This window comes from Schistocerca cancellata, chromosome 4, assembly GCF_023864275.1.
Source record: "Schistocerca cancellata isolate TAMUIC-IGC-003103 chromosome 4, iqSchCanc2.1, whole genome shotgun sequence".
NCBI lineage: Eukaryota > Metazoa > Arthropoda > Insecta > Orthoptera > Acrididae > Schistocerca > Schistocerca cancellata.
This window is the reverse complement of record NC_064629.1, coordinates 937,903,636-937,928,082: the sequence shown is the minus strand read 5'-3', so window position 1 is coordinate 937,928,082 and position 24,447 is coordinate 937,903,636. Positions and strand designations below refer to the sequence as shown.

The 24,447-nt window shown below is 42.6% G+C and overlaps 1 protein-coding gene across 6 annotated transcripts in view; it reads right to left on the bottom strand.

The window, feature by feature from the left end:
• Positions 1-24,447, bottom strand: part of LOC126185133 (biotin--protein ligase) — a 360,657-nt gene that overhangs the window by 297,030 nt on the left and 39,180 nt on the right. For all 6 annotated transcript variants that reach the window (XM_049927960.1, XM_049927964.1, XM_049927963.1 and 3 more), the window contains exons 2-3: positions 22,691-22,871; positions 22,495-22,616 (exon numbers count right to left, since the gene is read on the bottom strand). In XM_049927960.1, coding sequence (XP_049783917.1) covers positions 22,495-22,616; positions 22,691-22,835 — 267 coding nt within the window. In that variant the 5' untranslated portion in view covers positions 22,836-22,871. The remainder of the gene's footprint in view (positions 1-22,494; positions 22,617-22,690; positions 22,872-24,447) is intronic.

Below are 24,447 nucleotides of genomic sequence, written 5' to 3'. Positions count from 1 at the left end.
ACAATACAGAAGGATGTCAGTAACCTCATACTTCATGCAATAATAGTTTTTCCCCCCTACACATGGAAAGGGCTTGTGTTTGTCCCCACTAAGCAATGGACACATTAATTTTCAATACTATCGTCATATACACTGTGCAACAAAATTAGTAGAAAACAACAGATCGCAGTGCAATGAGTAACAAGATGACATTCTTGACGCTATCCGGACGTTTCAGTCCTTTTCTAAGGACATTGCAGGCCAGCAACCCCACTAAATGTGGTCACACATTGCATTGTATGCAGTGAAACACAATTTTTGCGTTAGTGTAAAAGGTCGAACCACTAAGGACCATTCAAAACCATTCGATGAAATTTGAATGTGATCCAAAGTTGCAAAGGATGCTTATGGTTTTTCAGCCATCCTGTTTTGCACCCTCCTGTGGTGTGATCATGGAGGGGTGGGACATTGAGAAAGCATGAATAAAGTGACAGAACTTTGGTTTGGCATACCTACTTGCAGGCACTACAGAAGCAGTGTAGCCTGCCTGCAGGTGCAAAGGTCTCAGTCACAGATAGTCTCTATACAGGTACACTTTTAAAGTGTTCAATACAGGTGGCTGGGCAGGAGGGCGGCACCAAGGGTGTTGCTGTACTGTGTGGTCTTAGAGGAATCCTTTCCTGTTTTATGCACAGATGTGTTGTCACAGAGGGGGGGAAAAAAACCATGCTGGACTGTGTCAAATGAGTGTAAACACATCTATGTACAAATGAAATTAAAACCGCAACTGAGAATTTTTCTGCTGCTGTGTGTGGAGATTAATATGGTGTACTCACGAATGAGAATGGAATTAAGTATTTGTTAAAGTTGAGTAAATGATGGATTGACAGGAATCAAAACAGTGACATTAAATTATATCAGTGGAAATACACTACTGGCCATTAAAATTGCTACACCAAGAAGAAATGCAGATGATAAACAGGTATTCATTGGACAAATATATTATACTAGAACTGACATGTGATTACATTTTCACGCAATTTGGGTGCATAGATCCTGAGAAATCAGTATCCAGAACAACCAACTCTGGCCGTAATAACGGCCTTGATACGCCTGGGCATCGAGTCAAACACAGTTTGGATGGCGTATACAGGTACAGCTGCCCATGCAGCTTCAACACGATACCACAGTACTGAGAAGAGCCAGTTGCTCGTCCACCACTGACCAGACGTTTTAAACTGGTGAGAGATCTGAAGAATGTGCTGGCCAGGGCAGCAGTCTAACATTTTCTGTATCCAGAAAGGCCCGTACAGAACCTTAAACATGCGGTCGTGCATTATCCTGCTGAAATGTAGGGTTTCGCAGGGATCAAATGAAGTGTAGAGCCACGGGTCATAACACATCTGAAATGTAACGTCCACTGCTCAAAGTGCCGTCATTGTAAACAAGAGGTGACCGAGACGTGAAATCAATAGCACCCTATACCATCACGCTGGGTGATAACGCCAGTATGGCGATGACGAATACAATGTGCGTTCACCGTGATGTTGCCAAACACGGATGTGACCATCATGATGCTGTAAACAGAACCTGGATTCATCCGAAAAAATGACGTTTTGTCATTCGTGCACCCAGGTTCGTCGTTGACTACACCATCGCAGGCGCTCCTGTCTGTGATGCAGCGTCAAGGGTAACTGCAGCCATGGTCTCCGAGCTGATAGTCCACGCTGCTGCAAACGTCCTCGAACTGTTCGTGCAGATGGTTGTTGTCTTTTAAACATCCCCATCTGTTCACTCAGGGATCGAGACGTGGCTGCACGATCCGTTACAGCCCTGCAGATAAAATGTCTGTCATCTCGACTGCTAGTGATACGAGAACGTTGGGATCTAGCACGGCGTTCCGTATTACCCTCCTGAACCCACCGATTCCATATTATACTAAGAAGTCATTGGATCTCAACTAACGCAAGCAGCAATGTCGCGATACGATAAACCGCAATCACGATAGGCTATAATCTGACCTTTATCAAAGTCGGAAACTTGATGGTACACATTTCTCCTCCTTACACGAGGCGTCACAACAACGTTTCACCAGGCAACGCCAGTCAGTTGCTGTTTGTGTATGAGAAATCGGTTGGAAACTTTCCTCATGTCAGCATGTTGTAGGTGTCACCACCAGCGCCTTGTTTGAATGTTCTGAAAAGCTAATCATTTGCATATCACAGCATCTTCTTCCTGTCGGTTACATTTCGCGTCTGTAGCATGTCATCTTCGTGGTGTAGCAATTTTAATGGCCAGTAGTGTAGTTTAGATCTGTTGAATCTGAAATGACAAATATACTGTGACAGTTGAAAATTTGTGGCAGAAGAGGACTGAAACCGGATTTCTTGCCTTTTATGAGCAGCTGCCATAACAATCAGGCTATCTGAGCACACCTCCAAACTTGGTATCATGTCAATGCACCTTCACTAATTTCATCAACATTACTCAATTTCTTGCAGTGCATTTCAGCCATAGTCCTCCACTGATTCTGTTGCCCTAGTTGTGCTATTCCCACAAACCCCATGGGAGAACCTCTGGTAGTAGTATTCAGGTGGAGACATAAAAGATAATGAAAAGTAAAATTAAGCACAGAGGCATTCTTAGTTAACCAAATGTAAGCTGAATGCTCATGAAAAGCACGGGACCCCCGTTTCAGTCCCTGTTTAGTTCAAATTTTCAATCATCACAACATATTTAAAGTTTATCAATTTATTGAGAAAGACTGAAAATGAATAATGTTCCAAGGTACCATCTAAATCGAAATAATGTGAGAGACATATAAATTAATAATCAAGAGATATACAAATTAATAATGTGATCTACACACTTAGCTGGTTGTAATGGATTCAACAAAATTCTTGGCCTGATAAATTTGGTACATTGTGAAAGAATGACAAACAACATACATGAGTGTACACTGATGAAGTAAAATGACTTATACTTGAGTTAAAATTATTATTGTATATGCCAGTAATACAGATACTGGTGCTCTATTCTCTACATATATTTTATCATATAATTCTTCAAGAATATACCATAAAATACCAAAAACTCATGTAACACTTACAATAAAATTGTGCTTACTTTGTGTAATTGGTATGTTTAATCAGGGTGTATACATGGACAAGGGGAAAAAAAATTCTAAATTTTTTCCTGGATTTCCCAGTTGAAAATACACTTTCTCCCCGGGTGAAAATACATTTTTTTCCATGTTAAGTGACAGTATACTTTCCTTGGCACTGTAAAACTTACCAATCATTTGAATGTTTATGGTTTTATACACTGATGTAGAATTTCCCGGCACTTTAGGAAACGAAAATCGAGGGGGGGGGGGGGGGGGGGAGAACACATTTTGGAAAGATTTTTGATGTGCAGCAACATGTACGCTGCATATTTTCATGTTACGAAGTTACAAATTCGAATTCCACCAAACACCGCATGTTACTTTCCAAAGTATAGAAATTGAGATTGTGACACTTTTGAAAGCCAGTCATAGCTCATGTCATGTGATCTCGCCAGCTGATGACAGCGTAGGACACATGATGTTGCCAGCCAGTAGCAAGATCACTCTTAATTAGTGCCAACACACAAATAAGAAAAGTTAATGGTTTAAATTAATATACATAGTGTTGCTACAAGAAAAACAAAGCTTTCACATATTGGTCTCGAAGACTAATAAGCTGTAAGAGAAGCTAAGCTTCCACATATGGTGTTGATCTTTTTTGCGTGTGTTACACTTTAAGATACATCACACAAATGTGCCAGTAAAATTTTTAATAACGACGTAAATGTCTGATCTTCTGGGCTTGAAATTCTTCTAGATGGTTGTCCTCAAAGAGTTGATTTTTAAATGAGAGTCAAACGCTTTGTGATTTAAGAAATTAATCGTACATTCTCTCACACAGTTCATCTTGCGTAGAAGGAAATTTACTCTGAAAGTAACGCTTCTCAAATCACCATTCACAATATTTTCCCGTGACCTGTTAGAAATTGGTTCATTTCAGCAGTTGCCAGGGAGTGCCAGATAACAGGCGTCACTGCACTTGTGCTGCTACGATGGTGCAGGAAGCCCGCATGTTCGGTTGTGTAAAACACATAAAAGAAACAAGTCATGAGAGGATACTTCAACAGCATCAGACTTTCGTGAACCATACTAAAATGCATAATTCGGCTTAAAATGCACATTCGTATGTCCAGATTCAGATGTAAAATTTCTTGAGTACCAGCACTGTATTATCTCATGTTTGGTTCTTTACTATGGCATAACACCGTACAGGCTAGAAGATGGAAAACATGCACTTGAAATGCAGCGAACAGTTGAAACTAGCCAATAGTGTGAAATTAAACACTTCGTTTCAAATAAATTGACTGCTGCACTGCAAAAGATTAATAAAAGCTAAATCTCTTTAGCAAACCGACAAAAATAACTTCATTCTTCTGCAAGGCAATTAATGCTTGACAATCAAAAAGGTGGAAATAAAACCTGAAACTAATAACATATTTTAGCCTTCTGTAATTAAGCAAACGTATTTTAATTCATTTGATAGCTCCCGGCCACAGAAATCCGCTTTGTTTTCATTTAATGTGAGAGCGATAAATGAAGAGTGCGGGCTTTCACAACAGAAAATGTGAGATGATGAGTTGGTCCTCAACTACACACCCTCTGACTCAGAGTTGCGATATTAAAAGTTTTGGCTGGTTTCGTTGCCTAGGAGCTGGGATACGTAGTTGCCGCATTACAGGCCAAAGCCTGCTGAGTCTACAGTATACGATAAGATTACACACATGAATCGAATGGTCGAAGGTTTCTATCACTCGGCAATTGCGAATTATGAATGTAACATATATAGATTTATAAATGAAAGATTGCAATTAAATAAAATCTGCAGGTATTACCTTAATGACTTTAAATGATAAGTACGATAATAGAAGTACTTTTGAGAATGTGGCATATTTCTGCAAAACACTTATTGATGTCGATGGTCCGGCAATTAAATAAAATATAAGTTGAATAACAGGGAAACAATAGATTCCTACTGCACGTAATTAGTTCTGAACAACAACAAAGCTCGCAAGATATTCAGTTCTAAACGCACACTACATCTTCACTGTAGAAGCCACGAAAATCTTACAAGTGCATAAGTCAGCACTACAAAATATCTATATCTGCCACGACCACACGCAAACTGCTCCACACTCTCCAAGATCCTCTCGCGACTGTGCGTTCGTCGCACTTTCACGTCCAGCACCTCCCTTGTCCAGTGCCGTACTCCCCAGAACTTTCCGTGTCCTGTACAACTGTCCCTCATGCTGCACTGCTCCAAACCCCCTCATGTCCTCCGCTTCCACACAGTCTCACCATTAACGAGCACTGTGATTGGCTAGAGCGCTCCCTCCATGTCTTCATGCCAACGTACAGTCACAAACATATTTAAACACATACGAAATCTAGAGTTACATTTAAATAACTTGAAATTCAATAAATATTACTATGGCTGGACCATAAAAATGCTCTAACACACATTATTATATACACAAACAAATTAAATAAACATATATCAAAGGAATAGAACAAAATGTAGGCCAGTAGCCTAATGTCTCTGCTCTTTCTAAAACACAGTAAATATTTAACCAATTTCTTCATGAATAGTATATATCGGATATAAACAAAGACATAAATGAATAAATATATTTATTAAGCATGTTGTTACCGTTTTTTCGGGACTGTGGGGTACTTATGGCCTGACGCGAATGATAGTAATCGGCCACTTTGACCTCCAATAACTCATGTACTATTCAAGTTACATGCCTGTAATTCATACCAGTTTAGGTTTACACTAATAGCTTTCTAAAGACATGGCGATCGACAAAATTGGATGAAGCGTTTATATTTTGGAAATTCGTTGCTGGGTGTTACTTGTATAATTTACAGTCATATACTAAACTTTAAACTAATAAAGATATTGAAAATCTGATTATACCATCAGAATCATCGTGCAAATAATAATAATAATGTACATGTTTCTTTTTAAGGTATCATGATTAATCTGGCTACTATTAATTTCTATACGAACTCTGAAATGTCTGCCATTAAGGTTTCACAAAGTCTGCCATCTTTGGCCCTCCCGGTGCACAGTGTCACCGTAGAATTCCCAGCCACGTGCTCAATGGACCACATTCTCCGGCCATTGTGAGGCACCACGCGGATGCTAACGAGCTCGGCCCTGGTGCGCAGCCCGAGTGGTGGCCACTAATTCTGAACCCACAATATTTCCAGGGCACCGCAACCCACCCGTTACCTCACAAGCGGAAACAGCAAAATCACTAAAGGTAAACACAGATCATGTGGAGACTACACACCTCCCCACTACAGCTCCGACTGCTCTGTGAATCAGCCCCGGATCTCCAATATTTCCAAACCAGGGCAATATTAGACAGTGGCGCCCAGCCACACACCTGTAGCCAGAAGTGGCAGAAGGTACTACTCATATGCGACTCAACTGCGCATTAACAAGAGCCTGCCAGCCACTGCTCAATGAATCTAATGTAAACAGCTGTCACGTCACACTCATCAGAGGCAATATGTTGTTATGAAGCATTGCATAGTCTTCCTACAGCCTTTGATACACTTTGCTGTTGGCAGACGCTTGTATGAGCACTGTGTTTTATTGTTGTATATGGATTATTTCCTTTGTGACTTAAGTTTTATTTTCGTTTTTTTTCTCTCATTCATATTTTTGTTGCTGCAGTGTTATTCTGCAGAAGCAGGATACAGTAATATCCTTTGTTAGAGTATTGATTCTTACCAGTGAAAATCACAAAAATTTAACTGAAAACTTAAATAATGAAAAATTCCTGGATTTCTAAAAAATTTCCAGGTTTTTCCCGGTTTTCTCCCGGATGAAAAAATTCTCTGATTTTTCCCGGATCTCTCAGTTGTCCCAGGTCATATACACCCTGTTAATACATGTTGCTTGGTGGTTCGGTGTCAAAATGCCAGACTAAAAATCCATACGTCTCAGGTTCAATCCCTGGTCAATCTTGGAAATTTTATCTGTCACTTATCACTTCCTTCACCTCTGGCAATGTTTGCTGATGTGAAAAATGCCACGCTGCACCACAGTTCAGAATCCATGTTAAACTGTAGGTCCCCCTATAACTAGCTAAGTCAGTTCAAAGGTTGGAGGAAGGCAATGGCATACCACCTCCAACAGGATCATGCCTAGTAAAGCACTGTGGTGTTCAAAATGATCTTCAGACTGGTGACTGCTTTACTACATTTAATACTCTATTTTTGCCTTAATTTATGTGATATTATAAATGTTAAACATGGAGTCACCGCTTAGTTTTATTCATTAATTAGAGAAGGAAGGTTAGAGTTTAATAGCCTATCCACAACTAGGTCATCATACTGGAGAAGGATGTGGAAGGAAATCAGCCCTGTCTGTTTCACAGGAAATACCATGGCATTTGCCTTTAGCAATTTAGGAAAACCACAGAAAACCTAAATGTGGATAATTGGGCAGGAAACTGAGCTTTCATCTTCCTAGATGTTAGTACAGTGTCTTGAACACTACGCCACACAGCTTGGTCAATTTCACTGAATTACATCTGATCTTCACTTACACTCTCCAACAACTATGGCTGGGATACTTCTAAAACTGAGTGCCTAGTTCATCAGTACCACAGAGTGTCTCGTATTTAGCAATAAACATGACACCCAAATAATTTTGACAGCACACTGCATCACATAGTTTCTCGATTAGCTAGTACCACATACAACAGCTTATCCAGAAATTTTATTATGTTTTTTTATTTTAAAAAAAATGAAGTATAGGAAATAGGAAAAATGATGTTCCATTAATTTTAAAGGGCCACTTAAATATCACTTTCCAACACAGTCTCCACACTAATTTAGGTATTTATAGTGGCAAACACACTTTGATATTCCAGTATCATAAAATTCTGCCACCTGAGACTTTAACCTGTTAGTCACGGCCTCTTGCAGTTCCGCACTGTCATCAAAGTACTGCACTGCGAGCCAGGTCATCTTTGTTGGAAACAGATGGGCCTTTGGCGCAAGATGGTAAGGAATCACCGCCTTTTCTTTGTAAGAACCCAGAAATTTAAATTATGAAGCCATGTGCTGGTTTTTGTGGCATTCTGTCAAGATTTCTGGTATCCATCTTGCACAAAATTTGTAACAGTCTAGCTTCTGTGCAACAATTTGATGCAAAAATTTCTTGAAATTGTGAACTTTGAATCGTCGGTTTTCTCTAATATTTCCATCGAATTTTGCGGCCAGATCATTACTCACAATGCTTGGTCCTGCACTTCGCTCTTCATTGTCAACATTAGTTCAGACACTTTTAAATGTAATGCAGCACTGGCACACACAGTGATTACGTCGTTTCCTTCACATACCCTCGTCAAATTCAACGATAAACCACAAGCTGTCAGTTTAGTGCAACAGCAATGGTGCTCGAACAGTGACATTTTATTAATGAACAATGTGACTTTCACTGCCGCCCTGTCCGGTGCTCCTCGATCGAGCATTACCAGTGCATCAGAAATAGGAAACAAACTTCCGCAGTGTACCGTGTTGTGCGTACCGAATCTCTCGGTGGCCACGGCCATTTCTATGGCACCGCTCATCCCTGCAACGCCGTGCTGAGTTATACGTACGAGCATCGAGAGCAGTGTAAAGTCGAGTGACCAGATATTCTGCAGGCTGCAGCAACATTACCCGTGTTCACCGCTCCACTCCTGCCTTTTCTTTCAGGATGTCTACCACAACTGCCTCCGCTTAACAAGGATAACCCAAAGACACGGTTTGCTCTTGTGGACAGCATCCTCAATGTCCACAGAGTCTTATCCGACGAACAGCGGTTCGTATCTTTGATTGCAGCTCTGCACGAGCACACGGATCTGACATCTGATCTCACCCTCACGGCACCAATGAGGGACTGCTTCGAAAACGCAAAATCTATTATTCTCGAGCACTTGTCGAGAACTCCACAAGAAGCAATTAACCACACAGAGCACAATTTATCACTCAATGAGCTCACACCATCGCAGTTGTGGCAAAATATCAGAGCACCGATCGATCCCTCCTTCCTTTATGACACCGCTTTGTGGTCACTACGGGTAGTGAAAATACTGGAAGCTCTCCAGTAGCAACTTTTATCATACACCACTGGCCCATTACAGATGCACCTACAGCTAGCAGACAAAACCTATAAAATCATCAGACGTCAACGACTCAACTAAACGCAGATCTCTTTGCCAACAGTTGGCAATACTGCACAGGTCCCAGTACGTACTTACACACGAGGCCACGCGAGGTCACACTAGTTGACAACCTCGGTCTAGGTACTATCTTGGGGCCATTGCAGTAAACCGGCCGCCCCCTCCGTGCCTCCTCACCCACACCCCCTCTCAGCCTCACCCGATTCCAGCACTTTAACTAAAGATGTCGCACACAGTCCACAGCCGCACCCCGTATATCTGCCGTGTCGGTAACATCGCAGAGATGCGACTCAGAACTGCAGCCCTGCACCCACACTTCCGTTGCGGGACGAGTTAGGCACATCATCTCACAGGTATTCTACAGGGTGCCTGCAACAATACCAATCTTCACACAATAAACAACTACCACCGGGCAGACTGTACATACGTGACCTCATCGACGACACGTTCTTTCTGGTCAACACCGGCACAGATACCGGCATCAAACCTCCAGCGTCATCAACTTCGCCACCAGTGCCTTCCCCGATGACATTGCAAACAGCAAACATTTCATTGGTCACCATCTACAGCTTCACACACCTTCGCCTCAAACTTAAACCGAAATTTTGTTTTGAATGGACATTCAATGTGGTCAACATAGATGAGCCAGTGCTGGGCACTGATTTTCTACAACACTGTGGACTCTTTCCAGATTTATCATCAGGAATGCTGCTCCGTCAATCTTCGGACACAAGGATCGAGGGCTCCTTCATTGCAACACCCACACATTCAAAAGCAACAACAGCTGCCCCTTCGTGCCAGTTGGCTGAACTCACATCCCTCACTTCAGACCTGGTGGACTCACTGTGAAGCTACTCAACCACAGACATGACACTGCAGCCCTACGTGCGGCTAACGCATCGCTGCAGGAACTGATCGGCAACACTTCGGCAGACCTGGCCAGTGCGTGAACGACCATTGTAGCACTTTCAGCAGCTACTACCACTACAACGCTGGCCACTGCTCCACTCTTGCTCTCTACAGACAATGTTAAATGAGAACTGTCTTTTTGCTCCCACAGCGAACAATCTGCCTCCTCCATTTCGGCAGCTGCCAAACCGACGAGCTACGTAGCCACTATGACCGACGCCGTCCCGCACACTCGTGTCAAGCCCGCACACCCTCGTGCCACCTCGCCCACCACTGATGCAGAGCACGCCCCTCTTGCCGCGCTGACACCGTATACAACAGCTGACCCAGACTTCACACCTGCACCTGACGGCAGAGAACCTTCACCACCTTCGACACCTATTCTACAGGTCAGTTCTCAGTTTCACAGTGCTGCGTGTGATGACGTTCCCTGCTCCGGAGTGTCTTCTGCTCGTGTAGGCCCAGTGAGGTTCTCCATTAAAGTTATTATGTACAGTACATATTGTAGGCTACATACTACAGAAGGACCCCCTGTCCGTGCAAAGACATGCCATCTATCGGCTAAGAAACTCCGCACTGCAAAAGAATGCATTCGTGAATTTTTACAACTAGGAATTGTATGTCCTTCTGACAGTAACTGGCCATCACCTATTCATCTCATCCCTCAAAAGGACTCAACCTTCAGACTTTGCGGAGACTACCGTAGACTCGATGCCCGCACTATTTTAGACAACTATTCCATCCCCCACATTCAGATTTCACATTGTAATTACACGGTGCTCGGCATTTTAGTGTTGTCGACTGTCGTAAGGCATACCATTAGATTCCAATGCACAAAGACGACGTTCCTAAGACATAATCCCCTTTCACTTGTTTCAATATTGCTATATGCCTTACGGACTTAAAAATGCAGCTCAGACGTGGCTGCATTTTGTAGATTCATTATTTCACCAGTTCCCATTTACCTTGATGACATTTTAATTTTCTCCACCTCTGATAATGAACTTGAGCAACATTTTTCTCAAGTACTCCGCATGCTCTCAGATAATGGCATGGAGACAAATGAAGACAAATCCCAGCTGTACCAGATATAAGTTACGTTCCTGGGCCACAGAGTGAACTCTGAAGGCATACGCCTCATGTCTGAACGTGTCACTCACACTATGAGCTTACCACCATCTGTCACTTTTCGTGACCTATGTAGTTTCTTATGCGTGATCAATTTTTTCGGGCACCACATCCCTCATGCCATCTCCTCTAACTGAAGCCTCGCCAAGGCAAACCTACCTTGAGCGATCGCAAGGTTACATAGACCCAGGACATGACTTGCGCCTTCAGTGATCTAAAAATGGCCCTAGCTAATGCAGTCACACTAGCCCATCCCAGCACCGATACACCTATCTCAATCACTACAGATGTTAGTGACACCGCAATCAGCACTCTGCTGCAGCAACACATTCACAAAGACTCTCAACCACTACATTTCTTTTTTAAAAAAAACTATCCGCCTCTCATTGTAAATGGTCAGCATTTGACATGGAGCTACTGGCCATTTATGCAGCCATACACTATTTCTGAGAGGATATTGAGGCACGAGATGTCACCGGTTACACAGATCACTGTCCCCTGGTTGATGCACTGCGTAACTCTGCTAGTGATCTCCCTCCACATCGCTTCAGGCATATGGATTTCATCCGCCAATATACAACAAACACGTGTTTTATCAGAGGCATGGATAATGTCATAGCAGGCTACATCTCATGCATTAATACTATTACGAGCCTGTTTGATAACACAGAGCTCACGCGAGTACAAACTACTGGTTCAAATGGCTCTGAGCACTATGGGACTTAACTTCTGAGGTAATCAGTGCCCTAGAACTTAGAACTACTTAAACCTAACTAACCTAAGGACATCACACACATCCACGCCCGAGGCAGGATTCGAACCTGTGACCGTAGCGGTTGCGCGGTTCCAGACTTTAGCGCCTAGAACCGCTCGGACACAAACTACTGATCTGGAGGTACAGTCGCTAGCTACTAACAACTCCACCTCTCTCCACATTCAACCACATCCTTTCCCTGGTGTCACACAACTGGTTCTTTATGATACTTCGACCAACATACCACGACCACTTGTACCCCTTTCCTTTGTCAGGCCACTTTCTCTTTGCTGCACGGTCTAGTTCATCAGAGAGACAGTATGACTAGTAACTGAACATTTTGTATGGCGACACATCGAGAAAGACTGTTGTGAGAGGACACGAGCATGCATATCTTGCCAACGTGCCAAAGTTCATCGACATGCACATCCCCATCTGGGACACTTTGAAAGACCGAAGGGGCGCTTCAAACATGTTCGTATCGACCTTGTTGGTCCCCTACCCCATACTAACGGTCACAATTACATTTTGTCAGTCACTGAGCATGAGGCACAGTGGGTAGAGGCAGTTCCTTTGAATGATATTTCAGAGGATACCAGGACTCGAGCGTTCATTACCTGCTGGCCCTTCTGTTTCAGCTGCACTGCATCCATCAGCACAGGCAATTCGAATCTCTACTCTTCAAACAATATCGTATCCTATGTGGTGGTAGAATTTTGCACTGAGCATAACTTAATCATAGCTAACACTTGGTTCAAGAATCATAAAAGAAGGTTGTATACATGAAGAAGCCTGAAGATACCGATAGGTTTCAGATTGATTATATAATGGTAAGATAGAGATTTAGGAAACAGGTTTTAAATTGTAAGACATTTCCAGGGGCAGATGTGGACACTGACCACAATCTATTGGTTATGAACTGTAGATTAAAACTGAAGAAACTGCAAAAAGGTGGGAATTTAAGGAGATCGGACCTGGATAAACTGACTAAACCAGAGGCTCTACAGAGTTGCAGGGAGAGCATAAGGGAACAATTGACAGGGATGGGGGAAAGAAATACGGTAGAAGAAGAATGGTTAGCTTTGAGAGATGAAATAGTGAAGGTAGCAGAGGATCAAGTAGGTAAAAAGACGAGGGCTAGTAGAAATCCTTGGGTAACAGAAGAAATATTGAATTTAACTGATGAAAGGAGAAAATATAAAAATGCAGTAAATGAAGCAGGCATAAAGGAATACAAACGTCTCAAAAATGAGATCGCCAGGAAGTGCAAAATAGCTAAGCAGGGATGGCTAGAGGACAAATGTAAGGATGTAGAGGCTTATCTCACTTTGGGTAAGATAGATACTGCCTACAGGAAAATTAAAGAGACCTTCGGAGAAAAGAGAACCACTTGTATGGATATCAAGAGCTCAGATGGAAATCCAGTTCTAAGCAAACAAGGGAAAGCAGAAGGGTGGAAGGAGGATATAGAGGGTCTATACAAGGGCGATGTACTTGAGAACAATATTATGGAAATGGAAGAGGACGTAGATGAAGATGAAATGGGAGATAAGATACTGCGTGAAGAGTTTGAAAGAGCACTGAAAGACCTGAGTCAAAACAAGGCCCCGGGAGTAGACAACATTCCATTAGAGCTACTGACAGCCTTGGGAGAGCCAGTCCTGACAAAACTCTACCATCTGGTGAGCAAGATGTACGAGACAGACGAAATACACTCAGACTTCAAGAAGAATATAATAATTCCAATCCCAAAGAAAGCAGGTGTTGACAGATGTGAAAATTACCAAACTATCAGTTTAATAAGTCACAGCTGCAAACTACTAGTGTGAATTCTTTACAGATGAATGGAAAAACTAGTAGAAGCCAACCTCGGGGAAGATCAGTTTGGATTCCACAGAAATACTGGAACACGTGAGGCAATACTGACCTTACGACTTATCTTAGAAGCTAGATTAAGGAAAGGCAAACCTACGTTTCTAGAATCTGTAGATTTAGAGAAAGCTTTTGACAATGTTGACTGGAATACTCTCTTTCAGATTCTGAAGGTGGCAGGGGTAAAATACAGGGAGCGAAAGGCTATTTACAATTTGTACAGAAACCAGATGGCAGTTATAAGAGTCGAGGGACATGAAAGGGAAGCAGTGATTGGGAAGGGAGTGAGACAGGGTTGTAGCCTCTCCCCGATGTTATTCAATCTGTATATTGAGCAAGCAGTGAAGGAAACAAAAGAAAAATTCGGAGTAGGTATTAAAATTCATGGAGAAGAAATAGAAACATTCAGGTTCGCCGATGACATTGTAATTCAGTAAGAGACAGTAAAGGATATGGAACAGCTGTTGAACGGAATGGATAGTGTCTTGAAGGGAGGATATAAGATGAACATTAACAAAAGCGAAACGAGGATAATGGAAAGTAGTCGAATTAAGTCGGGTGATGCTGAGGGAATTAGATTAGGAAATGGGGCACTTAAAGTAGTAAAGGAGTTTTGCTATTTGGGGAGCAAAATAACTGATGATGGTCAAAGTAGCGAGGATATAAAATGTAGACTGGCAATGGCAAGGAAAGCGTTTCTGAGGAAGAGAAATTTGTTCACATAGACTATAGATTTAAGTGTCAGGAAGTCGTTTCTGAAAGTATTTGTATGGAGTGTAGCCATGTATGGAAGTGAAACATGGACGATAAATACACTCCTGGAAATGGAAAAAAGAACACATTGACACCGGTGTGTCAGACCCACCATACTTGCTCCGGACACTGCGAGAGGGCTGTACAAGCAATGATCACACGCACGGCACAGCGGACACACCAGGAACCGCGGTGTTGGCCGTCGAATGGCGCTAGCTGCGCAGCATTTGTGCACCGCTGCCGTCAGTGTCAGCCAGTTTGCCGTGGCATACGGAGCTCCATCGCAGTCTTTAACACTGGTAGCATGCCGCGACAGTGTGGACGTGAACCGTATGTGCAGTTGACGGACTTTGAGCGAGGGCGTATAGTGGGCATGCGGGAGGCCGGGTGGACGTACCGCCGAATTGCTCAACACGTGGGGCGTGAGGTCTCCACAGTACATCGATGTTGTCGCCAGTGGTCGGCGGAAGGTGCACGTGCCCGTCGACCTGGGACCGGACCGCAGCGACGCACGGATGCACGCCAAGACCGTAGGATCCTATGCAGTGCCGTAGGGGACCGCACCGCCACTTCCCAGCAAATAAGGGACACTGTTGCTCCTGGGGTATCGGCGAGGACCATTCGCAACCGTCTCCATGAAGCTGGGCTACGGTCCCGCACACCGTTAGGCCGTCTTCCGCTCACGCCCCAACATCGTGCAGCCCGCCTCCAGTGGTGTCGCGACAGGCGTGAATGGAGGGACGAATGGAGACGTGTCGTCTTCAGCGATGAGAGTCGCTTCTGCCTTGGTGCCAATGATGGTCGTATGCGTGTTTGGCGCCGTGCAGGTGAGCGCCACAATCAGGACTGCATACGACCGAGGCACACAGGGCCAACACCTGGCATCATGATGTGGGGAGCGATCTCCTACACTGGCCGTACACCACTGGTGATCGTCGAGGGGACACTGAATAGTGCACGGTACATCCAAACCGTCATCGAACCCATCGTTCTACCATTCCTAGACCGGCAAGGGAACTTGCTGTTCCAACAGGACAATGCACGTCCGCATGTATCCCGTGCCACCCAACGTGCTTTAGAAGGTGTAAGTCAACTACCCTGGCCAGCAAGATCTCCGGATCTGTCCCCCATTGAGCATGTTTGGGACTGGATGAAGCGTCGTCTCACGCGGTCTGCACGTCCAGCACGAACGCTGGTCCAACTGAGGCGCCAGGTGGAAATGGCATGGCAAGCCGTTCCACAGGACTACATCCAGCATCTCTACGATCGTCTCCATGGGAGAATAGCAGCCTGCATTGCTGCGAAAGGTGGATATACACTGTACTAGTGCCGACATTGTGCATGCTCTGTTGCCTGTGTCTATGTGCCTGTGGTTCTGTCAGTGTGATCATGTGATGTATCTGACCCCAGGAATGTGTCAATAAAGTTTCCCCTTCCTGGGACAATGAATTCAAGGTGTTCTTATTTCAATTTCCAGGAGTGTAGTTTAGACAAGAAGAGAATAGAAACTTTTGAAACATGGTGCTACAGAAGAATGCTGAAGATTAGATGGGTAGATCACATAACTAATGAGGAGGTATTGAATAGGATTGGGGAGAGGAGAAGTTTGTGGCACAACTTGACTAGAAGAAGGGATCAGTTGGTAGGACATGTTCTGAGGCATCAAGGGATCACCAATTTAGTACTGGAGGGTAGCGTGGAGGGTAAAAATCGTAGAGGGAGAACAAGAGATGAATACACCAAGCAGATTCAGAAGGATGTAGGTTGCAGTAGGTACTGGGAGATGAAGCAGCTTGCACAGGATAGAGTAGCATGGACAGCTGCATCAAACCAGTCTCAGGACGGAAGACCACAACAACAAGGCCGTTGCAGCATCCCTGCATATGGTAGTAAATAGGAATATAAAAAAAGGGAGGAAGGTTTATTTGCTTAGCAAGAGTAATAGGAGGCAGATTTCAGACTACCTAACATATCAAAACGTAAAATGGCAGTTTGATACATCAATCCATGTAATTTCTCTTTATGATGATCTTTGAACTGACCTGATGCCTAGTTTTTGTTCTGTGCTGTTATGCTTTGTGATCACGAAGTGAATAAAGTGTTGTTGTTGTTGTTGTTGCTGTTGTTGTGGTCTTCAGTCCAGAGACTGGTTAGATGCAGCTCTCCATGCTACTCTATCCTGTGCAAGCTTTTCTTCATCTCCAAGTACCTACTGCAACCTACATCCTCCTGAATCTGCTTAATGTATTCATCTCTTGGTCTCTACTATTTTTACCCTCCACACTGCCCTCCAATACTAAATTGGTGATCCCTTGATGCCTCAGAACATGTCCTAGCAACCAATCCCTTCTTCTAATCAAGTTGTGCCACAAATTACTCTTCTCCCCAATTCTATTCAGTATCTCTTCATTAGTTATGTGATCTACCCATCTAATCTTCAACATTCTTCTGTAGCACCACATTTCGAAAGCTTCTATTCTATTCTGGTTCTTGCCAGTCTACATTTTATATCCTCTCTACTTCGACCATCATCAGTTATTTTGCTCCCCACATAGCAAAACTCCTTTACTACTTTACGTGTCTCATTTCCTAATCTAATTCCCTCAGCATCACCCGACTTAATTCGATTACATTCCATTATCCTCGTTTTGCTTTTGTTAATGTTCATCTTATATCCCCCTTTCAAGACACTGTCCATTCTGTTCAACTGTTCTTCCAGGTCCTTTGCTGTCTCTGACAGAATTACAATGTCCTTAGCAAGCCTGAAAGTTTTTATTTCTTCCCCATCGACTTTGATTCCTACTCTGAATTTTTCTTTTGTTTCCTTTACTGATTGCTCAATATACAGATTGAATGACATCAGGGACAGGCTACAACCCTGTCACACGCCTTTTCCCACCACTGCTTCCCTTTTATGCCCCTCGACTCTTATAACTGCCATCTGGTTTCTGTACAAATTGTAAATAGCCTTTCACTCCCTGTATTTTACCCCAGCCACCTTCATAATTTGAAAGAGAGTATTCCAGTCAACATTGTCAAAAGCTTTCTCTAAGTCTATAAATGCTAGAAATGTAGGTTTCTCTTTCCTTAATCTATCTTCCAATTTAAGCTATAGGGTCAGTATTTGCCTCACGTGTTCCAACATTTCTACAGATTCCAAACTGATCTTCCCCGAGGTCTGCTTCTACCACTTTTTCCATTCGTCTGCAAGGAATTCTTGTTAGAATTTGTAGCCGTGACTTATTAAACTGATAGTTTGGTAATTTTCACATCTGTCAACACCAGCTTCCTTTGGAATTGGAATTATTTTATTCTTCTTCAAGTCTGAGGTTATTTCACCTGTCTCATACATCTCATTCACCAGATGGTAGAGTTTTGTCATGGCTCGCTGTCCCAAGGCTATTTGTAGTTCTAATGGGATACTGTCTACTCCCGGGGCCCTGTTTCAACTTAGATCTTTCAGTGCTCTGTCACACTCTTCACGCAGTATCATATGTCCCAATTCATCTTCATCTATGCCCTCAAGCACATCGCCCTTGTCTACGAGGTCTGTTTAAAATGTATCTGACCTTTGATTTTTCCGCGCAAAATAGAGATGATAGCATGGTGCCACTTTACACAGTGAAGGAAGAGACCTTTATGCACATGCGTGAATTTTGTCCCTGCCTTCCAGGACGTCAATCACTGCCTGTCGGTCGCTGAGTGAGGTGCTACACAACGTGTTCGTCGGATTACCGATTCTCTCAAGATGACTGAACGTGTTGAGCAAAGATACTGCAACTAATTTTGTCGAAAGCTTGGAGATTCTCAAAGGGAAACAATTCGTAAGATTCAACAGGTGTTTGGAGAAGATGCGATGGGTGTAACAAAAATTAAGGAATGGTTCAAAAATGGCCCCACATCAGCGAAGAGTGGCCAGCTTTCCGGCAGGCCCCAAACTGCTCAGAGTGCAGCTGTTGTTGAGAGGGTACAAAATTTGGTGATGGCAGATCATCGTTTGACCACGCGAGAGACTGCCCAAGAGGTTGGAAAGAGTAAAGGTTCTGCACATGCAATTTTGCATAATGATTTGAACATGCACTGAGTGGCTGCAAAATTCGTGCCCAAGTTGTTGTCGCCGGAATGAAAAGACCTCCATTTTGACGTTGCACAGGACCTTCTGGACACCACCAACACTGATCCTGGGTTTCTGAACACCACGTTTACTAGAGATGAGTCTTGGGTGTACGGGTACGACACAGAAACAAAAAGACAGTCGTCACAATGGAAGCATCCCGAGTCGTCAAGGCCAAAAAAGTGCGGCAGGTGCGAAGCAAAATCAAGGTGATGCTGACTGTCTTGTTTGATGTCCATGGAACTGTGCATCACGAAGACACGCCAAAAGGACAAACAGTGACAAAGGAGTACTACCAAGATGTTTTCTGGCGACTCGTGACGCAGTTCGGCGCAAAAGACCAGACATGGACGGCGAAAAACTGGCAACTGCATCGCAACGATGCCCCCACACCTTCATCCCACTTGATCCAAAATTCCTTGGCCAAACACGGAATTAACTGCCATTCACCAACCTCCTTACTCTTTAGTCACAGCTCCTTGCGACTTCTAGTCGTTTCCAAAATTGAAGACGCCACTGAAAGGATCCCGTTTTGAGAGCAAAGAAGAGATAATGCGGAACACGACAACGGAGCTGAACACCAGAAGACTTCCAGAGGTCTTTCCAGCAGTGGAAGGATCAGTGGGCTATGTGTGTGCAAGCACAAGGGGGCCTACTTTGAAGGGGATTAGGGTCCCAACCCCGTTAGGTATTTGAAATATTTTTTCCGGCCAAAGGTCAGATACTTTTTAGACAGGCCTCGTAGACCCTCTGTATACTCCTTCCACCTTTCTGCTTTCCCTTCTTTCCTTAGGATTGGTTTTTCCCTCTGAGCTCTTGATATTCATACAAGTGGTTCTCTTTTCTCCAAAGGTTCCTCTAATTTTCCTGTAGGCAGTATTTTATCTTACCTCTAGTGATATATGCCTCTACATCCTTACATTTGTCCTCTAGCCATCTCTGCATAGCCATTTTGCACTTCCTGGCGATCTTATTTTTGAGAAATTTGTATTCCTTTTTGCCTGCTTCATTTACTGCATTTTTACATTTTCTCCTTTCATCAAATAAATTCAATATCTGTTCTGTTACCCAAGGATTTTTACTAGCCCTCGTCTTTTTACCTACTTGATCCTCTGCTGCCTTCAATATTTCATCTCTCAAACCTACCCAGTCTTCTTCTACTGTATTCCTTTCCCCCATTGTTGTCAATTGTTCCCTAGTGCTCTTTCTAAAACTCTCTACAACCTCTGGTTCTTTCAGTTTATCCAGGTCCCATCTCCTTAAATTTCCACCTTTTTGCTGTTTCTTCAGTTTTAATCTACAGTTCATAACCAATAGATCGTGGTCAGAGTCCACGTCTGCCCCTGGAAATGTCTTACAATTTAAAACCTGGTTCCTAAATCTCTGTCTTACCATTATATAATCTATCTGAAACCTTCCAGTATCTCCAGGGTTCAACCATGTATACAACCTCCTTTAATGATTCTTGAACCAAGTGTTAGCTATGGTTAAGTTATGCTCTGTGCAAAATTCTACCAGGTGGCTTCCTCTTTCAATCCTTACCACCATTCCATATTTACCAACTACTTTTCCTTCTCTTCCTTGTCCTACTATCCAATTCCAGTCCCCCATGACTATTACATTTTCCTCTCCCTTCACTATCTCAATAATTTCTTTTATCTCATCATACATTTCTTCAATCTCTTCATCATCTGGGGAGCTAGTTGGCAAATAAACTTGTACTACTGTGGTAGGCATGGGCTTCATGTCTATCTTGGCTACAATAAAGAGTTCACCTTGCTGTCCATAGTAGCTTACTCATGGCACTATTTTTTTATTCATTATTAATCCTACTCCTGCGTTACCCCTATTTGATTTTGTATTTATAACCCTGTATCCACCTGACCAAAGTCTTGTTCCTCCTGCCACCGAACTTCACTAATTCCCACTATATCTAACTTTAACCTATCCATTTCCATTTTTAAATTTTCTAACCTACTGGCCTGATTAAGGGATCTGACATTTCACGCTTCAATCCGTGGAATGCTAGTTTTCTTTCTCCTGATAATGATGTTCTCCTGAGTAGTCCCTACCCGCAGATCCGAGTGGGGCACTATTTTACCTCCGGAATATTTTACCCAAGAGGACGCCATCATCACTTAGCCATACAGTAAGCTGCATGCCATCGGGAAAAATTACAGCTGTAGTTTCCCCTTGCTTTCAGCTGTTCGCAGTACCAGCACAACAAGGCCATTTTGCATAATGTTACAAGGCCAGGTCAAGCAATCATCCAGACTGTGGCCCCTGCAACTACTGTAGAGGCTGCTACCCTGCTTCAGGAACCACATGTTTGTCTGGCCTCTCAACAGATACCCCTCCACTGTGGTTGTACCTTCGGTACGGCAATCTGTAATGTTAAGGCACGCAAGCCTCCCCACCAATGCGAATGTCTGTAGTTCACGGGGGGAGGGTGGGGGGTAAATTAAAAGTATATCATTACAATATAGTGCTGTTAAATGTTATTACTTTGTCATAATATCATTACTAGCCACACCATCATCTCAGCTCCCTTTTGATCTTAACAGAGAATGCCCTCATCCTCGCCTAAGCTGGTGGTTTATCAGACAATTATTCCTGATAGAGCATTTTCGTGCATTCCTAGTGACAATATTTGTTCATCAATAGATGTACACCTATAAATAGCACCTCTCAAGTGTGCCTGTATCTCTTAACAAGGGAAGACAATTCTCTCATATCACCCTGTAGGTTGGACATCCCTGTACAACATATGCTTGAGTGCCATCAACTTCATGACTGTAGGATACAGTGGAGTTCATTTCAATCTTTATTAGGGACCTCGAGTTGGGTGCATGTCTTGCAGGGAACTGGATTAGCCAGTAACAGTAGTAGAGAAACCATAGCCCCCATCCTCTCCTTTAGGGGAATGAAAAGTTCATGTGTGTGGTGAACTGTTTAGAGAGCACACCACTTTCTCTGTCATTTCTCAGGTAGCCACTGCTGATGTTCAAGATATTTAGGACTATGTTTCCTTTTCATGCACCCAACAGAGCGACGCCTTGCCAGATCTGCAAATGAAGTGGAAGGATTCCATATATAACAAGCATCCTGTTGGCAGATACAGAACTGAAAGCACCATTAAGTTTTAGTTACTGCACTTCTATGTACTGCTCCGACTTCCATCGCCAAGTATACAGTGCTAAGGTGATATGCCTAGACACTGGCTCCACAAAGGCACCAACAGGGTTTGGTAGTACTGGCTAATAATTTTCAACAACAGGTCACTTCATCACAAGCTATACTGCTGACACTGCTGAAAAAGACTAGTGTATTTTGACAGGGTTGCTCAATGTGTACATGAATACCAATATCACCTATTTTCCTTCCTAACACCAGTTTGTGTGGTCACTACCAAAATCATTATTATGTAAGTGGGAATTCGATGTCACTTTCTATCCAGTCACAAAAATAAGATGTCTTTATGTGATGTTGACAAATGGCATTGCATTGAATTTTTCGCAAGACTTTTAACTTCTAACCACACTAAGTATACTGATATCAATTTTAATATTTAAACGCCATGATAATGTAGCTTCACAATTCTGGATTGTAATACTCAAAAAAATATTTCCTTGAATATGTAGCAAATATTGATTTAAAATACAGACAGTAAGGACATCAAAAACTAACAACTTACTTTTGGGAAGACTGTTATGGCACGTTTGTTACCAATACACCAGATTAGTTCACCAAGACGTGCTTGATATTTATTGAAACAACATTTTGAACTAATTCCACGCATCTCCGATGTCAGGCCACCTGTAAAAAGCAGCCCAATTAGACAACTGAAGGATGACAAGTTTCAAGATCCAAATATCTGATGTTGTACTAACTGTTTCCAAGAAATGCTACAACTTTCATTTCCTTATAGAGAACAAGGCTGCTATTTAATGTTATAAGTCTTCTTATTCTAGCTGCCAACAGTCTCAAGCGCCATCCGTGAATTATGGACGTGACCATATAGTACAATGTCAGCATTGTGACCGTAATATTAGCATGTATTTTTCACATTATCTGGAAAAGAGCATAATCATAAGACATAGGAAAGAACACATTTCAATAAAAATTGAATAAAACTATTAGAATTTTTGGAAAATTATGTTATAATTATACAATCATTGCTATTGAGATCCTACTTAATCCCAATATTTGGCAAAAACAACTACTACTAGACAATGGTGTTTTAGTCTAACACAAAAAAAACTCACTAGAGACTTTTTGCAATTGTAAGAGTGCAAATAGGGTAACAAAATGCTTCCTATCATAGTATGGTACCACGAAGAAAGATGCAGAATGTCAAATGAAACAGTTTTCAGCCATCTAATTTCCAAACTGTTATTTTATTTGGCTACCAGTTTTGGCGATTTACTATGCCATCTTCAGACCCCTGACCAATGTGTAGGAAGACTCCAACCTCAGTTCCAGTCAAAATAGGGGCCAGACTGGTATCTGTGGATTTCTGCTTGATACAGCGATCCCTTCAGCCATCATCTGCTGACAAATATTCTAGGGCTCCTATTTTGACCAGAACCAAGGTTGGAATCTTCCTACGCATCAGTCAGGGGGCCTGTAGATGGCATAGTAAATTGCCGAAACTTGTAGCCAAATAAAATAACAATCTGGAAATCACAGACAGTTAAAAGGTATTTGATTTGACATTCTGTACTGAACAGCCAAGTCCCACAACCATCTCTGAAAAGATGGACATACAGAGACATGAAGAAAGGTGTGTCAAATTCGACACTATTCTTTGGTGACATTATGTGCCTGCCATAAGAAGCCACAAAAGCCTTGCACAATTTACACTCAACACAAAGTTTCAATGATTCTTCCTGAGTAAGCTGATTGTATGGATAGTTAGCACCATCTGCAATAGCACGCTTTCAACATAAACTGGGTCCTTGATATTGCTTATTCTTAATCCAAAGAAAAAAAATGAGGTTAGATTAGTTTTCCTAACTTCAAACTTCTGGATTTACTAAGGAATCATTTCCAGCATTATCTTTTGATCAAGGCAAACTTTCAAATATTGTCCTTCTGAAAGGAAATGTTAGATGGCTGTTCCATCATTATGTAGGATGCCACAAACAATATTTACTTCACTTCAACACTGCTGTAGATAATGCTTCTGAAATCCCACGATCCATTCTATACTTACACTGGAAGCCCCAGCAGTTCTTAATTCTTCAGGCAAGGTTTTATCTCTCATGCACCTGACCACTCTGCTGTCACTTTGTTTCCTTCTGTATAATGATATTGACTGGCACACTGCAACTGGCAGTATCAATGCTTGTGAATGCCAGTGTTATCATCAAGATTCTGACGATTGAGCGTGGGTCCCCACTCCCCATAAAACTGTTTCTGGCTTCCATTAACTACATTCCTCATTATATTACAGCACTGAACACACGCATCACAAGAGCAACTTTGTCGCAGACCGTGGCTGCTTCTACCGCACCAATATACAGCCAGGGAACACTTGATCTATCAGTATCAAATCACTGTTAACAATTGTATTATTGTAGCCCTTAACAATATACTTACAAGCTTGTTATCAACTGTATTACACTGAGAATTAGTATAGCAAAAG